This window comes from Spermophilus citellus, assembly GCF_964194105.1.
Source record: "Spermophilus citellus genome assembly, chromosome: 1".
Lineage (NCBI taxonomy): Eukaryota > Metazoa > Chordata > Mammalia > Rodentia > Sciuridae > Spermophilus > Spermophilus citellus.
This window is the reverse complement of record NC_138182.1, coordinates 160,058,191-160,081,505: the sequence shown is the minus strand read 5'-3', so window position 1 is coordinate 160,081,505 and position 23,315 is coordinate 160,058,191. Positions and strand designations below refer to the sequence as shown.

The window sequence follows — 23,315 nt, the reverse complement described above, 5'->3', positions numbered from 1 at the left end:
TGACACAGAATAGATGTCACTCTATGAACTTTGGCCAGGCCACTTTCATCTCCAGGTAACACTGACCTGACCAGGAGTCAAGGTTTTCATGAATCAACCATGGAAATAATGTGGCTGGCCCTCAGGAGTTACTGATTAAAAGACGACAGCATGCAAATAACAATTGGCTTGTTTGGAGGCACAGATACCGAAAAAACGCTTGCCAAATCACCAACTGGCTTTGTCAACAAAAATCTGTATTCTATTCCTTTACTCTCCAGGGTAAACAATAAATTCTCTTGTATTCTTCTAAGTTTGCAACATAAAAAAATCTAGGATTTTCATTACAGATAGGTGTTCTAGAATGTCAAATAACTTTTTCTGTGCCAACTGACGTAGTCAAATGTTTTTTTTTCTTCTTTTTAATGTGAAGATGATGAATTACAGATTGATTTTTCAAATGTTAAATTGATCCTGCATTTCCAATACAAACTGCTTATAGTCATGATATATTATCTTTTTCATAAATTAGGAATAAGAGAACTTTCTCAACCTGATAAAAGGCATCTGGAGAATTTGCCGCTTACATTAATACTCAAGCATGAAGACTGAATATTATATCTCCTAAGTTCTGGAGCAAAGTAGTGGTATCCATTCCTATCATTTGTATTTAACACTGAATCTGAGGTCCCAGTCAGTGCAGTAAGGGGGTTGAGGAGGGACGGAGCATACAAGTTGGAAAAAAAAAGAAGCAAAACTGTTTCTATTTTCATCCTAAGGAACTTATAGAATAAAAGAATTACATAGCATGCTTAGTAAGATTATATTAGCAGTTGATATAGAAAACTAATTGCATTTTATGTATTAGGCAACCAGTTAAATTTATAAAACAATGCTTTTTCTAATATCAAAAATCTGAAATATTTAGAAATTTAATAAAGTATTTGCAAGGCATTATGAAAACTGTAAAATATTAAGAGAATTAATGAAGGCCTTAAATAAACTGAGATATATACCATGTTCTTTGATTATTAAGAAACTAGTTTTCCTCATATCTATAGATTGAATGCACTTCCAATAAAAATCTAGCAATCTTTCTTATTAAAAAAATCTAGGATTTATTGCTTGAGAATTACCCACTTATGACTATTAAAGCAACATAATTTTCATAGTGACTACCCTAGTGATTATCATCATCAGGAGGCTGATACAGCTCTGTATTGACTCAAGTTTGTATTGTTGTGTCAGTTAGCTCTCCATCACTATAATAAAATGACTGAGGCATTTGATTTATGAAGAGAAAAAGGTTATTACAGTTCATGGTTTCAGAGGTTCCTTTCCTTGGTTGGTTGGCTCATTGTTTTGGGTCTGTGGCGAGACAGCACATCATGGTGGGAGTGCATGATAGAGGAAAAGTGCCCACCTCATCCGCCAGGAAGCAAAAGAGAATAAGGAAGGGTTAGAGTCCCACTATTCCCTTTGAGGGCATGCTCCCCTGCAATGACCTAAGTACCTCCCTAGGCCCCACCTCTCAATAGCACCACTGTGGGGATCAAGCCTTTAACACATGGGCCCTTTGGGGGACACTCATCCAAGCCACAGCAACCATATGGCTTTAGAGCTCCTTTCAGCTCACTCATGCTCCCCAAGCGTGGGTAGGTGTGGCTTTCAGGAGTGACTGATTGAAGGACAGGTCCGTGGTAAAGTCCTCCTTGTTTGGAGACACAGATGTTGGAAAAACACATGTCCTGAACTTGCTTTGTCACCCAAACCCAACAAGGACAAAACATCCTTTTTTTTTCCTTTTGTTCTCAAGGTAAGCAATAAGGAAATTCTTTTGTATACACACACATATATTTTTCACACATATACACAGTTTTCCTTTGTAAACTATTTCAGGGTGAGTTACATACATCATGGCTCTTCACCCCTAAATACTTCCGAATGCATTTCTTGAGACTAGGGATACCGTCTTATGAAACCATAGCAGAGTTGTCAGTTTAAAACATCTAAACTGATAATAGTTAAATCTACTCTCTAATAATGTTTTTCTTTATAGCATTTTCTCCCTTGATCTGAAACATTTTCATGGTCTTTATTTTTTAATGCAACTGACGTTTTTTAAGAAGATACCACTTTACTTCCATAAAAGAGCATTTCCTTATGAGCATATTGAAGTATACTATCCTTGGCTAGGTGTCTTTCCCATTCATAAGTCTTACCTTTTTTTCCATGAAGAGCAATCATTCTCCTGAGCTTGTGACCTTCTATCCTTGTTTTATTTGTTTGCTTTTAGTGTTATTCATTCATTCATTGGGTTGGGGATCAACCCCAGGGCCTTGTGTATGCTAGACAAGCATTCTACCATTGAGCCACACCCCCAACCCACAGTTTTTCAGTTGAGGTCTAATTTGTATTCAGTCTTAAAAGATGTAGCTCTTAAGTGCATGGTTGCTGAGTTCTGATGAGTCCTGACAGCTGTGTGCACATGTATGACCCGAAAATCACTTCCTACACTTGAAACAAACTATTTTGGTCACAGCTCACTTAGTAACAGCTAAGATTCCACAGCCGATCACCCTCTCCTGATTCTCAGGGTGAAAGAACTCTGTGATACTCAGGAGCTGACACTCACCCAGAAGAAAATCTCTGAGGAAGCAGTTTTTACTGTCCATCTACACTGGCAATAGTGGTAGATGACTCATAGTGAGATCTCAAATCACAACTTCATCAAAGTTAGTCATCATTATTTTATGCCCAAATAAAAATGCATGGCGTGGCTGAGGCTGTAGCTCAGTGGTAAACACTTGCCTAGCACGTGTGGGCACTGGGTTCAATCCTTAGCACCACATAAAAATAAACAAATAAAATAAAGCATGCTGTCCATCTACAACTAAAAAAAAATTTTAAATGCATTGCAACCATATCATTGGTTAGGTTCAAGGTCACAGACTAAAATAATAATGAATTTACACTAATTCTTCTTTTTAATTCAGTAGCAATAGTTGGAGCAATAAATATCCTTGACCAGATCAAGCTATCACCTCTGAAGAATGAACAAGAGAGTATTCTTCTAGAAAGCAGCAGTATTTCCCAGGTGCTCCATGGTCTGGAAGGTGTGGCCCAGGACCCTTGGCAGGTAACCGCAGGAAAGGGCTGAATCAGAGATTTGCTAACTCAATTAAAATAAAATTGTGGGATGAAGATGGCGGCCAAGGGAGTACAGCACACCAGTACGCTGCGCCACTGTGTGGGAGAAACACGAGGTGAAATGGCTGAAGGCTACCTTGGTGGGAATCCCCAGTGAAATTGAAGTGCTCCAGAATCTAGAGGTCAAAATTCCAGCGCGCGGGATTCGGCTGCAGGGGCTTGGTCGCGGGCGATTTCTCCGAAGGGAGCGAAGCAGTACTTGGTCGGCGGACCGCCCCGTGGATGGAGTCTGGGACGCGCCCGAGTTAATTAGCCGCGAGTTACCAGAGAGGGATTACAGCGAAGCGGATTCTGCAGGCTCCTGCCAGTGGCACACTGGCCGCGCTGAGTGCTGAATTCCAGCTTTGAAATACAGGAGAGAATCGGTCCAGTTCGTTTCCCGACACCGGTCGGAACATGCAGGAGAACTGCAGCCGCCATCATGGAGAGCTGATGCAATCATCCCTGTTTTCTACTGATCTCAGCCCATTCAACTACAGAACAGGTGATTCCAGGCTGGTATTTGCCTGCGTCGCGCAGACAGATCGCTCAGGCTCGGGATTGGAAACTCTGAGGAGAATACTCTTCAGGCCTCACCCCTGGCAAGGCGGGCGCCGGGCTTTGAGCGGCCAGATTCTAGTTCCCCGGGTTGCTTTGGCCCAGGGCGGGAGATCCTTCTTGGCCCGGGGCTACGGAACCCGAGGCGACTGTGTCTTTGACCCTGCCCCTGGCTGAGCGTACACTGAGCTGGGAGAGGTTGGAGCTGCCAGGCCCGGGCGGGGGCCGCCTGGGCCTGAGGCTGGGGTACCTCTGTGGACCCTGCTCCGAGCAGAGTGTGGCAGGGATCGGAGAGGCTGTGTTCTGGCTCTCGTGGCTGCTTGAGCCCAGGGCCGCGGAGCCTGCGGGGACCGCGAGCTGAGGCCAGCCACAAGTGAAACTTGCGACGAGGGGCAGCGGGTCTCTGTCTCCTGGAACAGTTTTGACCCGGAGCTGGAGAGCCCGCGGGAAGTGCGTCTTAGACTCTGCTCCAAGGGGAGCGTGCACCGAGCAGGGAGAGTCTGGTGCGGCCAGGCCTGGGCACCGAGCAGGGAGAGTCTGGTGCGGCCAGGCTTGGGCTCCCGGGGCGGCTCTGGCCTGGGTTTGGGGAACCCGCGGCGGTTGCCCTGAGGAGCCTGCTCCTAGTAGAAAGTGGCGGGGATCGGAGAGACCGGCTCCTGGCTCCCGAAGCGGCTCTGGCTCAGGGTTGGGGATCCTACAGGGACTGCTTCTTGGTCCGGGTCCTGCTGGGTACTGCGGGGGCCTGGAGGGCAGAGTGGAGCTGCCTCCTGTGCCCAGAGCAGGCTAAGGGTCCCGCCGGTGTGGTATCGCGACACCCCAACTGCAGCTGGGGCCGAGGAGAGTAGCCGCCCACGCCTGGAACAGGACCAGAGACCCGACGGCAGGGTAGCCAAGTCAACCCACTTGGAGTAGAGGCCGTGAAGAGCTGCCGTCTGACCCTGCAAGGTAGGCAGTCCTGCGTCCCACTGGCAGGACAGGCTCGGCAGCCGGCCAGTGTAGTGGACGAGTAGCATCGAGGCAGTCACGTCACACTGGTTGGAGTGGGGGTTGAACAGAGCCGCCGCCAGCATCCGGAAGGAGCCCAGAGACCCGTTGGAGAGGCAGTTAGGTACCCCCACTGGGAGTGGGGGTTGAGCAGAACTGCAGCCCAGGCCCACAGGGTGGGCAGATCTGAGACCCACCGGCGGAACAGGCTTGGAGGCCGACCAGCGTGGTAGACACGTCACATCAATTGGAGTAGGGGTGGAGAAGAGCTGCTGCCCACGTCCGGATCAGGACCAACGATCCGAGGACGTGGTAGGAACGTCACCGCAATTGGAGTGGGGGCAGAGTAGAGCAGCCACCCATGCCCGCAGGGCGGGCAGACCTACGACCAACCAGCGTAGTATATAGATCACCCTGATTAGAGGAGGATCACAGCCACTACCTGCCCTACAAGAGAGATATCCCAAATATACAAGAGCAACAAAAATAAACAGGGGGAAAAATTTCAAAAACACAACAGTTTCACGAAGCAGAAAGAAACGCAAGCAACATGAAAAGACAAGGAAAGAAAGGACCACAAGCAATGCAGGTCAACTCAACCCTAGAAGAGGTAATAGCTGCAACAGATGGAATGTCAGATAAAGAGTTCAGGATATACATGCTTCAGATGATCTGGACTCTCAAGGAAGACATGAGACAGCAAAATCAGACAATGAAAGATCACATTGACAAGGAACTACAGAAACAAATCCAGGAAGTAAAAGATCAATTTCACAGGGAGCTAGAAGTAATAAAGAACAAACAAATAGAAATCCTAGAAATGCAGGAAGCAATAAACCAACTTAAAACCTCAATTGACAATACTACCAGCAGAATAGATCACTTAGAAGATAGAACATCAGACAATGAAGACAAAGTATTTCAACTTGAGAAGAACATAGACAGTTCAGCAAGACTGCTAAGAAACCATGAGCAGAACATCCAAGAGATATGGGATAACATTAAAAGGCCAAACTTAAGAGTCATTGGGATACAGGAGGGCACAGAGCTCCAAACCAGAGGAATGAACAATCTATTCAATGAAATAATACGAGAAAACTTCCCAGACTTGAAGAATGAAACAGAATCCCATATCCTAGAAGCCTACAGGACGCCAAAAGTGCAAAATCATAAGAGATCCACACCTAGACACATTATAATGAAGATGCCCAACATACAGAATAAGGAGAGAATTTTAAAAGCTACAAGAGAAAGAAAGCAGATTACATTTAGGGGCAAACCAATCAGGATAACAGCTGATCTCTCAACACAGACTCTGAAAGCTAGAAGATCCTGGAATAACATATTTCAAACACTGAAAGAAAATGGGCTCCAACCAAGAATCGTGTATCCGGCGAAATTAAGCTTCAGGATGGAAGATGAAATTAAAACCTTTCACGATAAACAAAAGTTAAAAGAATTCGCAGCTAGAAAACCATCTCTTCAAAAAATCCTTGGCAAAACATTACAGGAAGAGGAAACTGAAAATAACATTGAAAACCATCAGTGGGAGATAGGACAGTAAAGGGGGGAAAGTAACCAAAGAGGAAAACTAATCAGGTTTAGTAACATAAATAAACAAATATGACTGGAGGAACAAACCTAATCTCAATAATAACCCTAAATGTTAATGGCTTAAACTCACCAATTAAGAGACACAGGCTAGTCGAATGGATCACAAAACAAGATCCAACAATATGTTGCCTACAGGAGACGCATTTGATAGGAAAAGATATACATAGACTGAAGGTGAAAGGCTGGGAAAAATCATTCCACTCATATGGACTGCGGAAACAAGCAGGAGTGTCCATACTCATATCAAACAAAATAGATTTCAAGCCAAAATTAATCAAAAAGGATAAAGAGGGACACTGCATACTGCTCAAGGGAACCATACACCAACAAGACATAACAATCATAAATATATATGCCCCAAACAATGGTGCACCTACGTTCATCAAGCAAACTCTTCTCAAGTACAAGAGTCTAATAGACCACCATACAATAATCATGGGAGACTTCAACACACCTCTCTCACCACTGGACAGATCTTCCAAACAAAAGTTAAATAAGGAAACTATAGAACTCAACAACACAATTAACAACCTAGACTTAATTGACATATATAGAATATACCACCCAACATCAAGTAGTTACACATTTTTCTCAGCAGCACATGGATCCTTCACAAAAATAGATCATATATTATGTCACAGGGCAACTCTTAGACAATATAAAGGAGTAGAAATAATACCATGCATCCTATCTGATCATAATGGAATGAAACTGAAAATCAACGATAAAAGAAGGAAGGAAAAATCATGCACAATGTGGAGAATGAACAATAGGTTACTGAATGACCAATGGGTCATAGAAGACATCAAGGAGGAAATTAAAAAATTCTTAGAGATAAATGAAAACACTGACACAACATATCGGAATCTATGGGACACATTGAAAGCAGTTTTAAGAGGAAAATTCATTGCTTGGAGTTCATTCCTTAAAAAAAGAAAAAACCAACAAATAAATGATCTCATACTTCATGTCAAAATCCTAGAAAAAGAAGAGCAAAATAACAGCAAAAGAAGTAGAAGGCAAGAAATAATTAAAATCAGAGCTGAAATTAATGAAATTGAAACAAAAGAAACAATTGAAAAAATTGACAAAACCAAAAGTTGGTTCTTTGAAAAAATAAATAAAATTGACAGACCCTTAGCCATGCTAACGAAGAGAAGAAGAGAGAGAACCCAAATTACTAGCATACGGGATGAAAAAGGCAATATCACAACAGACACTTCAGAAATACAGAAGATAATCAGAAATTACTTTGAATCCTTATACTCCAATAAAATAGAAGATAGTGAAGGCATCGATAAATTTCTTAAGTCATATGATCTGCCCAGATTAAGTCAGGAAGATATAGACAACCTAAACAGACCAATAACAATAGAGGAAATAGAAGAAACCATCAAAAGACTACCAACTAAGAAAAGCCCAGGACCGGATGGGTATACAGCAGAATTTTACAAAACCTTTAAAGAGGAACTAACACCAATACTTTTCAAGTTATTTCAGGAAATAGAAAAAGAGGGAGAACTTCCAAATACATTCTACGAGGCCAACATCACCCTGATTCCTAAACCAGACAAAGACACTTCAAAGAAAGAAAACTACAGACCAATATCTCTAATGAACCTAGATGCAAAAATCCTCAATAAAATTCTGGCGAATCGGATTCAAAAACATATCAAAAAAATTATACACCATGATCAAGTAGGATTCATCCCTGGGATGCAAGGCTGGTTCAATATACGGAAATCAATAAATGTTATTCACCACATCAATAGACTTAAAAATAAGAACCATATGATCATCTCGATAGATGCAGAAAAGGCATTCGACAAAGTACAGCATCCCTTTATGTTCAAAACTCTAGAAAAATTAGGGATAACAGGATCATACCTCAACATTGTTAAAGCAATCTATGATAAGCCACAGGCCAGCATCATCCTTAATGGAGAAAAATTGAAGGCATTCCCTCTAAGATCTGGTACAAGACAGGGATGCCCTCTCTCACCACTTCTGTTCAACATAGTCCTCGAAACACTGGCCAGAGCAATTAGACGAAAGAAATTAAAGGCATAAAAATAGGAAAAGAAGAACTTAAACTATCACTATTTGCAGACGATATGATTCTATACCTAACAGACCCAAAAGGGTCTACAAAGAAACTATTAGAGTTAATAAATGAATTCAGCAAAGTGGCGGGATATAAAATCAACACGCATAAATCAAATGCATTCCTGTATATCAGCGACAAATCCTCTGAAACAGAAATGAGGACAACTACTCCATTCACAATATCCCCCCCAAAAATAAAATACCTGGGAATCAATCTAACAAAAGAGGTGAAAGACCTATACAATGAAAACTACAGAACCCTAAAAAGAGACATAGAAGAAGACCTCAGAAGATGGAAAAATATACCCTGCTCATGGATAGGCAGAACTAACATCATCAAAATGGCGATATTACCAAAAGTTCTCTATAAGTTCAATGCTATCCCAATCAAAATCCCAATAGCATTTCTTGTAGAAATAGATAAAACAATCAGGAAATTCATATGGAATAATAAAAGACCCAGAATAGCAAAAACAATGCTAAGCAGGAAGTGTGAATCAGGCGGTATAGCGATACCAGACTTCAAACTATACTACAGAGCAATAGTAACAAAAACAGCATGGTACTGGTACCAAAACAGGCGAGTGGACCAATGGTACAGAATAGAAGACACAGTAACCAATCCGCAAAACTACAACTATCTTATATTTGATAAAGGGGCTAAAAGCATGCAATGGAGGAAGGATAGCATCTTCAACAAATGGTGCTGGGAAAACTGGAAATCCATTTGCATCAAAATGAAACTGAATCCCTTTCTCTCGCCATGCACAAAAGTTAACTCAAAATGGATCAAGGAGCTCGATATTAAATCAGAGACACGGCGTCTGATAGAAGAAAAAGTCGGCTATGATCTACATACTGTGGGGTCAGGCCCCAAATTCCTCAATAGGACACCCATAGCGCAAGAGTTAACAACCAGAATCAACAAATGGGACTTACTCAAACTAAGAAGTTTTCTCTCAACAAAAGAAACAATAAGAGCGATAAACAGGGAGCCTACATCCTGGGAACAAATCTTTACCCCACATACTTCAGATAGAGCCCTAATATCCAGAGTATACAAAGAACTCAAAAAATTAGATAATAAGATAACAAATAACCCAATCAACAAATGGGCCAAGGACCTGAACAGACACTTCTCAGAGGAGGACATACAATCAATCAACAAGTACATGAAAAAATGCTCACCATCTCTAGCAGTCAGAGAAATGCAAATCAAAACCACCCTAAGATACCATCTCACTCCAGTAAGATTGGCAGCCATTAAGAAATCCAACAACAACAAGTGCTGGCGAGGATGCGGGGAAATGGGTACACTTGTTCATTGTTGGTGGGACTGCAAAATGGTGCAGCCAATTTGGAAAGCAGTATGGAGATTTCTTGGAAAGTTGGGAATGGAACCACCATTTGACCCAGCTATTCCCCTCCTCGGTCTATTCCCTAAAGACCTAACAAGAGCATGCTACAGGGACACTGCTATATCGATGTTCATAGCAGCACAATTCACGATAGCAAGATTGTGGAACCAACCTAGAAGCCCTTCAATAGATGAATGGATTAAAAAAATGTGGCGTTTATACACAATGGAGTATTACTCTGCAATGAGAAATGACAAAATCATAGAATTTGGAGGGAAATGGATGGCATTAGAGCAGATTATGCTAAGTGAAGCTAGCCAATCCTTAAAAAACAAATGTCAAATGTCTTCTTTGATATAAGGGGAGTAACCAAGGACAGGGTAGAGACGAAGAGCTGGAGAAGAAGAATAACATTAAACAGGGATGATAGGCGGGAGGGAAAGTGAGAGTTAAGGGAAATTGCATGGAACTGGAAGGTGAGCCTCAGGGTTATACACAATTACATATAAGAGGAAAGGAGGAGTAGGAGAAAAATTATATAAGTGGAAGAAACGATTTATAGTAGAGGGGATGGAGAGAGAGTAGGGGAGGGGAGGGGAGGGGAGGGGTGAGGGGACAGTGGAGAATGGGATAGACAGCAGAATACATCAGTCACTAGAAAGGCAATTTGTAAATCAATGGAAATGTAACTGATGTGACACAGCAATCTGTATACGGGGTAAAAATGGGAGTTCATAACCCACTTGAATCAATCTGTGAAATATGGTATAATAAGAACTATGTAATGTTTTGAACAACCAACAATAAAATAATTAAAAAAAATAAAATAAAATAAAATTGTGGACCAATTTTAGTTTGGAAAATTTTTAGAAGGTAGCTCTTGGAAATGTGCACAACAAAAGTCTCTGGACTTGCATATCAGTTGTCCAAGGACCCCAGGGAAGGTCACAGGATGCTAGAAGCTCACATGGACCACTGTCTCCAACCTCTTCCTCAGGGCTTGGTTTCAGGGCACATGTGTGTGTGAAAGGACTGACATAAAGTTTATTTTCTTCTAAAGTAAAGGTACTTCATTTCTCTATCTAGAAATTTTTATTCTGTAATGATGGAAATATAAATCAAAGTTTGGTCATATCTCATGAGTGCTTTGCCACTGAGACCATTTTTTTTATAGCCTTCTCTAAATCAAAGGCACATTATCTTTTTCTGTGACAGGAATGAATTATATACCTCAGAAACTCAGGAGGCCTGGGATTCTTTTTTTTTTTCCCAAATTCAACTAGGACTAGCTTACACCCAACACCAAAACTGGCAGGACGGTTAAAGTCAGTGGAATTGGCTCCCACCTGCTCCTCACCTCCACGAGGAGTGAAGAAGCCCACACGTTGCTAAAAGAAGCCCCCTGCAGGCCCCTGCCTCATCGGCTCGTCCCTGCCACTGCTCCTTTGACCACATGTCATGGCCATCTGGCTTCATTGCTCACTGGCCTGGCTGGGCCAGAAGGTCCCTGGAGGCACGTGCCCCTGTAGGTAATTTTGCCTTTTGGTGGGGGGGATCCGACTTTGATGCTGCTGGGTTCTGAGCATATGTATTTTTTTACCCTTCCTGGGGCAGCAAACTTCCTGGTGACAGGAATCATACACTATGGCCTGTCAAAGAGACCCAGGGCCTGAGTCCCTATGCACCTTGGCATCTGATCTGGGTCGGTTCCAGCACTGAGGCCTCCCTCCCAAAGCATTGCACGCTCAGTATTTAGCAAAGGTCCACCCTATCTGATGCTTGGGCCAGAGGCTTGAGATACTCAAAGGAACTCCAAAGTCATGGTCCCACCTACAGCACTGGTCTAAGAGGCTACAGGCACCCAGTGATGCAGTGGTTTGGACTCCAACACAAAGCTAGCCATCATCACCTCCTTGGTTTGGGTTTGGTTTAGAGCTGAGCAGCCCAGTGTGTGGAGAGTGGTGATTTGGATCATGGTCTCTGATTGCCTCGTGGATGCATTGCACTGGGAACTTCCTGTGCAAAGGTGAAGGTCAAGATGACCCAGCTGCTCTGGTGATGCTGGCCCGAGGAGGCTCCAGGCAAAGCAGCAGAGCTGTATCAGTCAGTCGGGACCTTGAGCTCAGGCACCAACCCTCAGGGATTGAGAATTCTGATCCTAACAAGATGACCCTAATATTTCACCAGTCCCGCATCCTTCAGATGGCCTGTTTTATTGAACCATTCCCACAAATAACCTTTTGATGAAACCTATATTAAAAACATGCTGAGCTAGCTCTGGGTCACGGCTCCTCCACCAGAGGTCAGGGCTCCCCTGGCCCCAGCTTTTTCTCTAAGTGTGTCTGTCTTTTCTTCACCCCACACCCCCAACCCATCACTAGTGTTTTCCTGAATTAATGGCCACAGCACCGGTGGACCCCTTGCATCACTGTCCCAGGACATAACCAGCTGGGAAACTCTCCTTTAGTGCCTGTTCTAAGAGTCCAGCCATTTTCTTAGGACCTGAATGGTCTGAGATAGGCAGATGCTGTAACAGAAAGAGTCCTGCGTTAGAGGCTGACCGGGATTCCCGTTCCTGCTCAGTTGCTATTGTTGCCCAACCCTCTGCAGGGGACTCCACCTCATTGGGTCTTTGCTTCCTTATCTATAAAAGTAGGGTCAAGGAGTGGCCTGTCCATCTTCTTGGCTTTTGTGATCATCCAAAGAGAATTTTGGCAAATGGCACTTTACTAAAACCTGTGTTGTTCAAGTGCATTTATTCAAGGCAAATAGTTATCATTCCTGAACAAGGCAAATAGTTATCATTCCTGAGTTTATTAGCCTGTCCTGATATGACTCCGGATCCTGACAGTGCTGGGCCTGCCAACCTTAGGCATCCGTGGCCTGCAGCCAGGTCTGCTGCAGGAGATCACCGGTGCCCACACAGAGCCAAGAATGACCAATACTGGCATCAAGTCCAGAACCCAGGATAATGCTTGCTCTTATCAATTGATTTAAAAAACAAATGATGTGCCATCACTGGGCCACTACACAGTGAGTTTTACAATGGCGTACATTACAGTATAATATACTGTATGTATATGTTACGATGGTAATGTTAAATAATTATTGTATTTACCTTCATTGATCCCTGGTAGCCATGTGGGACTATATTTTGAAATGGACTCAGTCAGAGCTCAAGGACTTGTTCTGAACTGCATGGCTATATGCCTGGCCTCTCCATAAAATCCCTCCCTCCACTCCTGGGCTGCCAGCGTCCCAGCTCTCACTTCCTGTTGCCAGCCTGGAGCCTACATGAGAGGCAAGAAGGCCCAGACTATACAATACTGGGTTATCTCCAGGCTGTGTCTCTTGTCATGCTTCAAGGGTTGCTGCCTTTCCAGAATCTTCCTTCTTTAGAAGTTAAATGGAACAATTCATGTCACCTGAGGGATCTACCATTGGCAGATACTGCCCTGTATTGGGAATGACTTAAGACATCTCTGTTCCTCCTGCAGGGCAGCCTGCCTGGAGAAGAGTGCATTTCTCAGTGGCCACCCATCTTCATGGATGTCATAAAATCATGTTGCCAAAGAGAAAAACCGAGGCACTCGGGACCTCAGAGACATAGCTCATAACTATCTCAGCTGGGTGTCTCTGAGGATTTAGGGAAACCAGAGAAATGGTTTTGCCCCCTTTTGTCCCCATGTAGATCCTTGGGTCAAATGGTTTTGTGTTCTATAACAGATTTAATGATGTCACCTGCTTAGAGCCACCCTCAGCAGGCCCTCTCTGCCACTCATCATTCAGTACAACTTATCTCCTCTTGGTATGTCCAGAAAGGAGGGCCTTCTTCTCCACAAATCCTGGGCACTCTGTTCCCATTCTCCATCCAGGTCATCTTCCATTTGATTCTCCTTCCATTCTGTTCTCCTGATGTCACTCAACTCCCTTCCTCTTGCCCTCAAAGATCTGATTTTTTTTTCTTTTTTTCTCTTTCCTTTTTCTCTCCAAACTTGGAAAAGAGACTTCCTCCTCTGCCCCTTTGTCTCTGTACCCTGCTTTAGCAATTGTCCCCTCTTTACCTACCCCACTCCCCATACTTCAGTGATACCAGCATCTCAGGGCTCTGTTCCTAGGGGCCACGGTGTTGCGTGGCCTGGGATCAATCCCTGCCACACCTTCGAACAGCCAGGTAGGCATCAACTAGTCGCACAACCCAAGCCTCCATGTCCCCACCCATAAAATAAAGGTACGGATTGCGCCTATTTCAGAGTTACTGCGGGGTTTTCATAACGGAACGTGCATTAGCACAGAGTACAGGCTCAATGATGAGTGAGCTCACGTTAGAGTCGTTGTTACTCTAATTCCTCTGAAATCCTTTCCCAAGACTTCTCGTCATGGCCATCTTCCCCAGCAGCTCATTTGGCATTGGCATCTGACGCCATGACTTCAACTGTCAGTTCTAGGCCTAGCACAACTCTGCCCGCCTGCAGCCTGACACTTGCAGCTGCAATCCCGCAGGCACCTCACCCAACACAAACTCAGCCAGACCATCGTGTTCCTCCAGCCAGGCTGCAAAACATCAGCATCAACAATAAACATTTTCTGATCACGACTCCAGGCTCAGCACTTTCATACACACGTCATCGGCCACCGAATTCCCTGTGGGGAAGACCTCCTGTCCTGATCGTTGCCCGATTTTGAAATCCTGGGTCAATTTTGACCTGCTCCTCTCCTGCGGGTTCCTCGTGCTTGACTTGTTTGTTTTACACCATGCAGGCCTTTGATCAGCTGCCACGCTACTCCATGTCCCTGGCCCTGGGCTGGGGCAGCACCTCCATGCCCACCTCCGCCCACCTCTGCTATTCCCACCACCCTCCCCCACCTTCTGAAGGCCAGATCCATCTTCCTGCAGTGCAGCTCCGGGTCGGTCATTCTGGTGTCCTAGGTGTATCTGCTGCCATGCAATCTCAGCCCATCCTTGGCTAAGAAACCCAAGCTCTTCCCAGCTCTCTCCATATCCCCTCCACATCCCGTACCCTCTCTCATCATGCATTTTCCTGCCAGTGAAATCATGCTCTACACTGCTGCCCAATATGAAAGACCCTTCGCCCTGGAATCCCACCTCTAAATCCTTCCTAGCACTTGAAAATCTCAACCATAGCTGTTTCCTTTCTGGTTCCTTCCTGATCTGTAGAATCCAAGTTTAGGGTTCCAGAGCCTTCCGGGGGGCCCTTTTTCATTTCTATACACATCTGGTTCCCCACTGGACTAGGGGCTCCCTCAGGCAGGGCTGTGCACCCAGCACCTCTGCTTTACCCACCCCACCTGGCTCAGCACAGGAGCTCAGCAAGTGCTCATGAATGAAGGATTCTAAGAGCGAATTCCAACAGGTGTGTCACACAGCCCCTTGCCTCCTGCTGGGCCTGGGGAAGTCCTCAGGACAGTCAGCAAGTAGTTAAAACTGAGTCCTCTGATCCTCTGAGATCTGGCCTCCTGTTTTGTGAGGGTCTTGTGACCTGCATTTTAATTAGGACTCTAATGAAAACGAGAGTGAATGTCACTGGCCATCAGCCCTAAGGGTGGGACTTGGCCTGGACAGCAAGAAACTGCAGGCCCCAGGACCCAGACCCAACTTTTAGCTTAGGCCCAGCGGAGCACCTAGTTAGGCTCACATCCCGCAGAAGGTCATGATAATGTTAAAAGAGAGGGTTTCTGTACTTGTATAGGCATATTCGACTGAACCCAGGTCAGCCCTCACTGCCTACCAAGTGGCAGAAGCCCCAGGAGAATACTCTGGTGAGCTGGAAGAGTTTGCACGAGGATCACTCAACCATCGTTGAGTGTGCAATGGCAGTCAGTGCCAAGTGGAAATTCCCTTTAAATCTCAGCAACTGCTGGTATGATTTGCTAAAGCCCTTCTGAATAACAATTTCACAATCTTAAAAGTGACCACACCCTTCCCATGAAACAAAGAGCCCAAGCATGTAGGGAAATAACCCTCAATGAAGGCAATTCTTTATAAACAAACTTGCTGATCACATCACTGTTTTGGGGAGAAGACAAACTGTAATAAATGTTCACCAGTAGGAAGATTGTTAAATAATACATTTACTGGGCTGGGGTTGTGTCTCAGGGGTAGAGCCCAGCATGTGTGAGGCACTGGGTTCGAGCCTCAGCACCACATAAAAATAAATAAATAAAATAAAGGTATTGTGTCTATCTACAACTAAAAAAAAAAGTGGGGTTTTTTCCCCACATATACACAAAATAATACATTTGCTAATAGTACAGCTAACAGTACAGTTAATTCATGTTTTCAATATGCCAGACATTATGCCAAGATGTTCACATTTGATACATCATCCCCATGCATCCCAGCCAGGAAGCGGCTACGGTGAGTGTGCTTGCTTTGCAGATGAGGAAACTGAGGCTTGGCGATGTTAGGTGAGTCGTCCAGTTTCTAGGCATTGGTGGAGGCAGTATTAGAAGCAGGTGGTTAACTCCAGAAACTCAATTCTTACCATGTGATACTGGCCCTCCAGTATGTGTGTGTGTGTGTGTGTGTGTGTGTGTGTGTGTGTGTATGTGTGTGTGTGAATATTGCACATTGACTTTAAGTTTTACCCATTGATTTTCAGTACTTTTCATAACAAAATATGTTGAGTTCAAAAGGATATAAAATTATCTATAGAGCATGAGTACAACCTCTTGCCATCACTAGCTTGAGTATATAGAATCGGAAAAAGAAGCATATTAACGTGGTGACAGTGTGTATCCACTTCTGGGCTGTATTTGGGAGATAAGCATTTCCTCTCTCTCCTTTTGATGCTCTGTAGTTTGTAAATTTTCAGCAAAATCATGCTCTACACTGCTGCCCCAGTATGAAAGACCCTGGGTCACTACCCGTAGACACCCTGGAAGAAGTCACTAACTCTCTCTTTGCCAGCCCCCAGCCAGATGAACTGGGCTCTCTCCCCAATGTGGCCTCTGGTCTACTTGTCACGTGTCTCCAAGCAGAGAAGCCAAGGCCTTTGGCACCTGGCTTCAGTACTTACTGTCACATCACATGGTCATTATTCTGGACCTGGACTGGCAATTTGGGGGTAAAATCACAAGCCAAGAAAGATTCCACAAGCTGTGCCCAAGGCTGCTGGAAATGCCCTTGACAGCAAAGTCACCACCCAGAGAAGGGTGACCCAGAGCAGAGACCATTTGCTTACAGCTGGCCCCAGCCTCATTCCATTCGATTCACATAGCTTTGGGCTACACTGTGTTCCGTTTGTGTTTATTGTCACTCTTAATTGAATCACCTGACAATTTCCAACTGAAGCGCCTCACAGGATCATCAGAGGCTCCATGATCGTCAGGTGGAGCAGTGACAGCCATGCCCTCGGGTAGATGTGGGCCACAGTCTCCACCACTTGTGACCACCTCCCGGACACCTCATCTGTCACCCTGTGCCTGAGCTGCTGCTGCCTTTCAAACAGCAGAGGGAGGCAAACCATGGAATATGCCCTGTGTTCATGTTTCAATCAAAAGAGGAAATCTGATAGGAGGGCCACGAGTCTTGAGTCTCAACAACAATAGAAGAGGGCAGCTTCCCTGGGTACCTCTGGCTCACTGATGTGACCTCCTTGGTCCTAGCTGGTCTTTGAGTGTTCTACTTCTGGCCGAGAGGGTTCCTGAGAAAGAAGTTCAAGAAGACCACATCCTTCCTCATTTTCTGGAGCGATTCCTGGCCAAAATGACTGCCTCCTATTCCTGTCAGCCTCCTACCCCTTCTCTGTGGCTGACACTGCCAGGCACCTGCAGTCACCAGAGGGCTTGGTGTCCACACAGCCAAGGGACACTTAGAGGGACAAGATGCAGGTGAGGAAGGGGGGGGGGACGCTGCTCTCAGGAGCACAGGAGCCTCATCCCTGAGTCTCTTTCAGCACCTGGATCCCAAACAGCTTTTTGACTTAAGGAGAGGTTTCCTCTCATCAGAGACTAAGGCATTTCTAGAGAAGAGAGGGCAGACAAAACAGCCAGTGTGGGAGCTGACTCTGCTTACCACATTCTTCATCCCTCTACATCTTTGCTTTCACTCCTGGTGACAGACCACATCAGCAAATTTGAAACATTCCTCCAAGGTATAGGCCTTCAATCAAACTAAGTTGACTACTTCAAGTAGATAAAGGTGAGGATCTGCCTGTTCCCTGTCACCCTGGTAACCCTACATACTGAAGGTGACTGTGCACACTGGCTGGTGAGACACATCCTTGGGGCAGCCATGCCTCAGGCCCTCCACCCGTCCCGACAGGGAACATCAGCTTCCTGTTCTGAGCAGGTGTGGGCCCTCTTCTGGACATCACCTGGCAGGGGGCTGGGTATTGAGTCGGGATGTTCCTGAGTGAGTTTTGGGTGCTTCAGTTGTGACACATGGGTTAACCCCAGCCTCTATGAGCGGAGGGGTCATATGGAGGACATTCAGGAGGCTTCCAGGGAGAGGGGACTTATCCAGAGAGGGACCTCAGGTCCAGCACTTCCTCCACACAGAAAGGGAGACAGAGGCCCAGGAAGGGTTTTATCCTGCCTGGGGAGACTGAAAATTAGTGGAAGATCTGAGAAGGAAAGCGCAAGGTATTGAAGTCTATCTTCCATGATGCCCAGCTTGTCTCTCCTCCAGAGCTGATGCTCAGGACTCTGCACACCAAGCACCTTCTGTTTTTTCCTCCCGGCTTTGTCAAAGCCACTCCCAGGAAAAGACAGAAAGCTCTTTCCCAGAGAGGAGGAATGGAGTCCCAGGCCTTCTGGAGGACAGTATTTCTTGAGAAATATCTCCCTTGGTGACCAGACCTGCCTTACTCTACCCACACCTGGCCTGTAGAGGGGGGAGCCGAGAGAGGTTCTGTAACTGGGGGTCTCTGCCCTAGCGGGAGGTGGCGTAGAGATACAGACCCAGGAGGTCCCACTCCCGGCCCACAGACACGGATTTTGTAGCAGCTGAGGCTAAGGTGAGTTGGGCACTTGTTACTGGGCCACCTCATTCTTTGTACAGAGTCTTTATGAATAAAAACAGGTTCAGTTCTAGGAAGGAGGTGGACTGGAAGCACATCCCTAAAACGTTATTGTTTAAGAATGGGCTCCGCTTTTGACTCCCAGGCATGGGTTTGAATAGCATGGCGCTGTGCTTGTGCTAAAGCAGTAGCCATGACACTCACTCGCCAGAACACGAAGCTCTAATGGCTCTGAGGGCCAGGAGCCAGGGAGGGTGGGAGAGGATGCACAGGTGTGTGGGACAGGCAATGCTAAGACCAGCAGCTCTGGAGTAGGATGGATCGGGGTATGAGTCCCAGCTCAGCCAGGGACAGCGTCATGAGGCTAAGAGCCGTGCGGCCACACGGGCTCCATGCTTGGGTTAATGGTAAAATTCCTAACTATTTTTTTGCTGTTGTTTTCAACAATCAGTCCTTTCATTTTCATTTGACATGGGGTGCTGTCAAATAATGTAGCTGGTCTTTGCTCGCCGTCACCAAGTGTTCTTGAGAAACAGTTTTCTCTGGGAACTTCAGTTTTCTCATCTGTAAAACAGAGGTAATGGTAGCACCTGGCTCACGGAACTGTCACAAAGATGAATTAAGTGAACACATGCAGAGCTCTCAGCAGGTACCTGCCACTAACCTGTCATGTACTAAAGACTTGACTCATGACAGTTACTACTACAGCTAGAGTAATGAGAACACACATGGAGGAAGAGCCAGAGGCAAGGTGTGTGCACGTGTGTGTGTGCGTGTGTGTGTGTGTGTGTGTGTGTGTGCATATGTGTGTGAGATTCCTGTCTCTGGGAATTAGGGTGCAGCACATGTGGTTATTGGATTAGGGTGCAACCTGGATTCTGTACAGTGGCCTTTTAGAACATCTCTAGAACATGACATGATAACATGAATGCCCTGCTCAATAACAAGGATGTTAAAACCTCCATTCCAGATTCAGCCACCCAGGAAAGAGTCAAGGTCCCCAGACACCAGGCTTCCCCTTCCCTGGCCTCTTACCTTCCCGAAATGGCTGTGTTTGCATCTGCAGCCGGATCTTGATGAGGTCCACGGGCCCGCCCAGCCCAACAGAGACCATGCCAGCCACCATGCTGGCTAGGAGCAGGTCAGACAGGCTGTGGCGAGGACTGGTCTCGGGCTCCCCGCAGCGGTGTTGGCTGAGGAACCGCTGTGTGTTACTGAAGACCCCAAACACCACTGAGTTGTAGACAGCGATGCTGGCCAGGGGGAAGGACATGCCCTTGAAGAAGCCGAACACCTGTGGTGAGACCCAGTGAGGGAAGCATGAGGCCCAGGGATGCGGCCAGGCCCCCTGCAGGCCACACTGCCCTGGCCTCTGATAAGCCACTGTGTCGGTGAAGAGCCTTGAAGAGGAACCTGATGGGACAGGAGAGGGCTGCTGAAACTCAGGGGCAGGCATGCCTGCCACTGAAGAGAAATCACTTCTTTTAATTTTTTTATTTTTTGGAGGGTACTGGGGATTGGACTCAGGGAGAATTGACCACTGAGCCACATCCCCAGCCCTATTTTGTATGTTATTTAGAGACAGGGTCTCACTGAGTTGCTCAGCACCTCGCTGTTGCTAAGGCTGGCTTTGAACTCTCGATCCTTCTGCCTCAGCCTCCTGAGAAGCTGGGATTATAGCATGAGCCACTGTAACCAGCTGAGAAACCACTTCTGCACAATGTTTTGTCTCCTGTGTGGTGGTCTCCAGGCCACCTGCTGCTTCAGTGGCAATGTCTGGGGCTGGCCCATGGGGCACCTAGGGAGAAGTGGCTAACCACCATACATAGCTCCTTATTTTACCCTCAAAGCATTTTCTGGTTACTTCCCATGTGCCAGGCCCTAGGGGACAATAAGAAACAGTCTTCACCCTCACTGAGCTCACGGTCTAGGGACAAGGCAGTTGAGGGCAAGGGCAAGGGACAGACAAATTGACAGGCAATTACAGTGCAATTCACTAAGCCCTTGGTGAGAGTTTCTTCAGGAGTACATGGGTCAACCTGCAGATGAGGGCCCTGAGCATGACTGTCTCCTGACATAAGTGGCTGAAGAGGGAAGTCCCGGAAGGACACGAGAGCGGCCCTATGCCTGTACAGGGGGCTGAGGAGAGGTGCTGCAGGCTGGGGTCAGGGTCTTTTCTGTACTGCATTCTCAATGAGCACTGCACATGGGCTCTGAGGAAACCCAGAAAATTTCATAGGCCCTTGGAAGAGTCAAGGCAAAACCCAGATGCCAAAATAAAAATGTTCTAGGAATGTTCTAAAAAGCCACTGTACAAAATCTAGGTTGTGCACTAATCCAATAATCCTGACCACATATGCTGCACACTAATTGCCAAATACAGGAACCTCACACACATATGCGCGCGTGCACGCGCGTGCGCACACACACACACACACACACACACACACTCTGCTTCTGGCTTTTCCTCCATAACAAGGTCCTTCAGATAACTTAGGACGCTGCTTAGCCAGGAGCTGTGGCACTTCAGAGAAACCACCTACAGTCCCCATCGAAGCCCCAGAACTGGGACACTGGCTGGTGGACTCTGTGGGGAATGGGTGCCAAAATGGAGACAGACCCAAGGGTTGACTTTCAGGGGACTTGGGGATCACACCACATTACCCTGGAACACCAAGTACTAGGTTTGCAGTGCTTGCCCTGATTTCAAAGCAGCCAATCGGGAGAGTTAAATCATCCTGATGCAAGATGCCCTTTGTCTGTGGACAATGTCACAGTATTGTAGGAGGCTCCCAAGCCCTAGTGTACTAGAAAAGAGCAGTCGACATAGATCACATTTCCTGGGACCCAAGGAAAATCTGCAGGAATACCACAGAGCTTGTGCTGACTTTCTGTTTCTTTCTTCGTCTTCTTTGTTTCTTTTTTTGATTTTCACAATGAACTTTATATAATTTCTTTATTTGTTCTTTTTAGTATGTGACAGTACAGTGTGTTTTGTCATGTTATACATACATGGAGTATAACTTATTCTAATTAGGATCCTGTTCTCGTGGTGGTACATGATGTGATGTTTCACTGTATTCATTTTAAATATATTCATTTCATTCTGAGTTTTCAAACTTATTTTAAATCTCTCAAAGACGGGCCTTAGAATCTCACTTGGTAATTCTCAAGAAGGAAACTGATGTGTCCTTTACAAAACTTTAGCCAGTTTTTCTTTTTTTCTTTTTAAAATTTTTATTAGTACCTTATAGTTATACATAATATTGGGGTTCATTGTGACATAATTAGAGATGCATGGAATAATATTTTCTCCAATTCAGTACTTCCACTTTCCGTCATTTTCTCCTTTCCCCTGACCCCTTTCCTCTATCCTATCAATCTTTCTTCTATTTATTTATAGTTTCTTTTTAAAGGAGTGCATTACAGATGTACATAAAGGTGAGATTCACTGTGGCATATTCACATATGTACATAGGATAGTTGGGTCATTTCTTTCCCCCATTCTTCCCTTTTCCCATCCTCCCTCCCTCGCTCTCAATCTCCTTCCTCTACTCACTCCCCTGATCAGAAAAGCTTGGGTCACATGGTGAGCTCAGTGTCCCCAAGCACACCAGGATACATACCTGTGGGCACATGGTTTCCCCGCCACTCATTCCAACTCAAAAACTGACAGGTCACCTTGTTTATGCAGGAATTTTCCACACTGCCGTTTTATATTCCTCGGATTTCTCCGGAGAGGTTACACAGAACCAGGTTTTTCCCCAATAATATTGTAGTAGGTGACAGGATAAGTTAGGGTAACATGTAGTATGTGGGGCAAGAAGAGAAGGAAAAATCAGGCCAAGGTGATGAGCGGAATGAGTGGCCTCTTGCCTTACACACTGGTGTGGGAGCCATGGCCTGGGCCCCAGCCCAGTGAAACCCTGGCAGGGATCCCTCCTCCCACGGGCGGGGGGGGGGGCAGGGGGGACACTTACACTCTCTCTCTTGTACATGGTGCGGATGCAGCTGAAGGTGTTCCCGTAGCCCACGCCAGCCTGCAGGCGAGTCTGTGGAGACAGACAAAGACAGGGGTCATATGAAATCAATCACATCCCCATAGCCCCAAAAGATGCCCAGAGGAAGAAGACCCTGCCCAAAGGGACCCAGTCAGGAGCCAGCCTGGCCAGCCTGCGCTCTGTCTTCTGCAGACACTGTCCTGTTCTAATGTCCCACTCAGTCCTGCTCAGTGCAGCAGAAGCTTGCTTTGCCTACAAGAAGGACCATGGCCAGTCAGCTGTGCAAAAATAATGGCTGCTGAAGTATGGTCTCTGCCGATTGAGTACAAATATCCAACTGGGGCTCTCTCCTATCAGCCTCTGTCCGTCATTCCCACACCTCGCACATCCCTGGGAGACCTGCTCTTCTTGCCCCCAGAATCACCACCCTGTCCTCACTCCTTCACCTCTCACCTGGACAAAGGCCTGGCCTTCCCTCTTCCTGTCTCTTTGCACAATCAGTCTGATCATGTTCAAACATCAACGTCACTCTGGTTAAAGCT

General features: G+C 45.8%; 1 protein-coding gene across 1 annotated transcript in view; it reads right to left on the bottom strand.

The window, feature by feature from the left end:
- SLC25A48 (solute carrier family 25 member 48) overlaps positions 1 to 23,315 on the bottom strand; it is a 47,676-nt gene that overhangs the window by 13,391 nt on the left and 10,970 nt on the right. Inside the window, exons 3-4 of the mRNA XM_081304594.1 lie at positions 22,753 to 22,824; positions 19,808 to 20,066 (exon numbers count right to left, since the gene is read on the bottom strand). Coding sequence (XP_081160720.1) covers positions 19,808 to 20,066; positions 22,753 to 22,824 — 331 coding nt within the window. The remainder of the gene's footprint in view (positions 1 to 19,807; positions 20,067 to 22,752; positions 22,825 to 23,315) is intronic.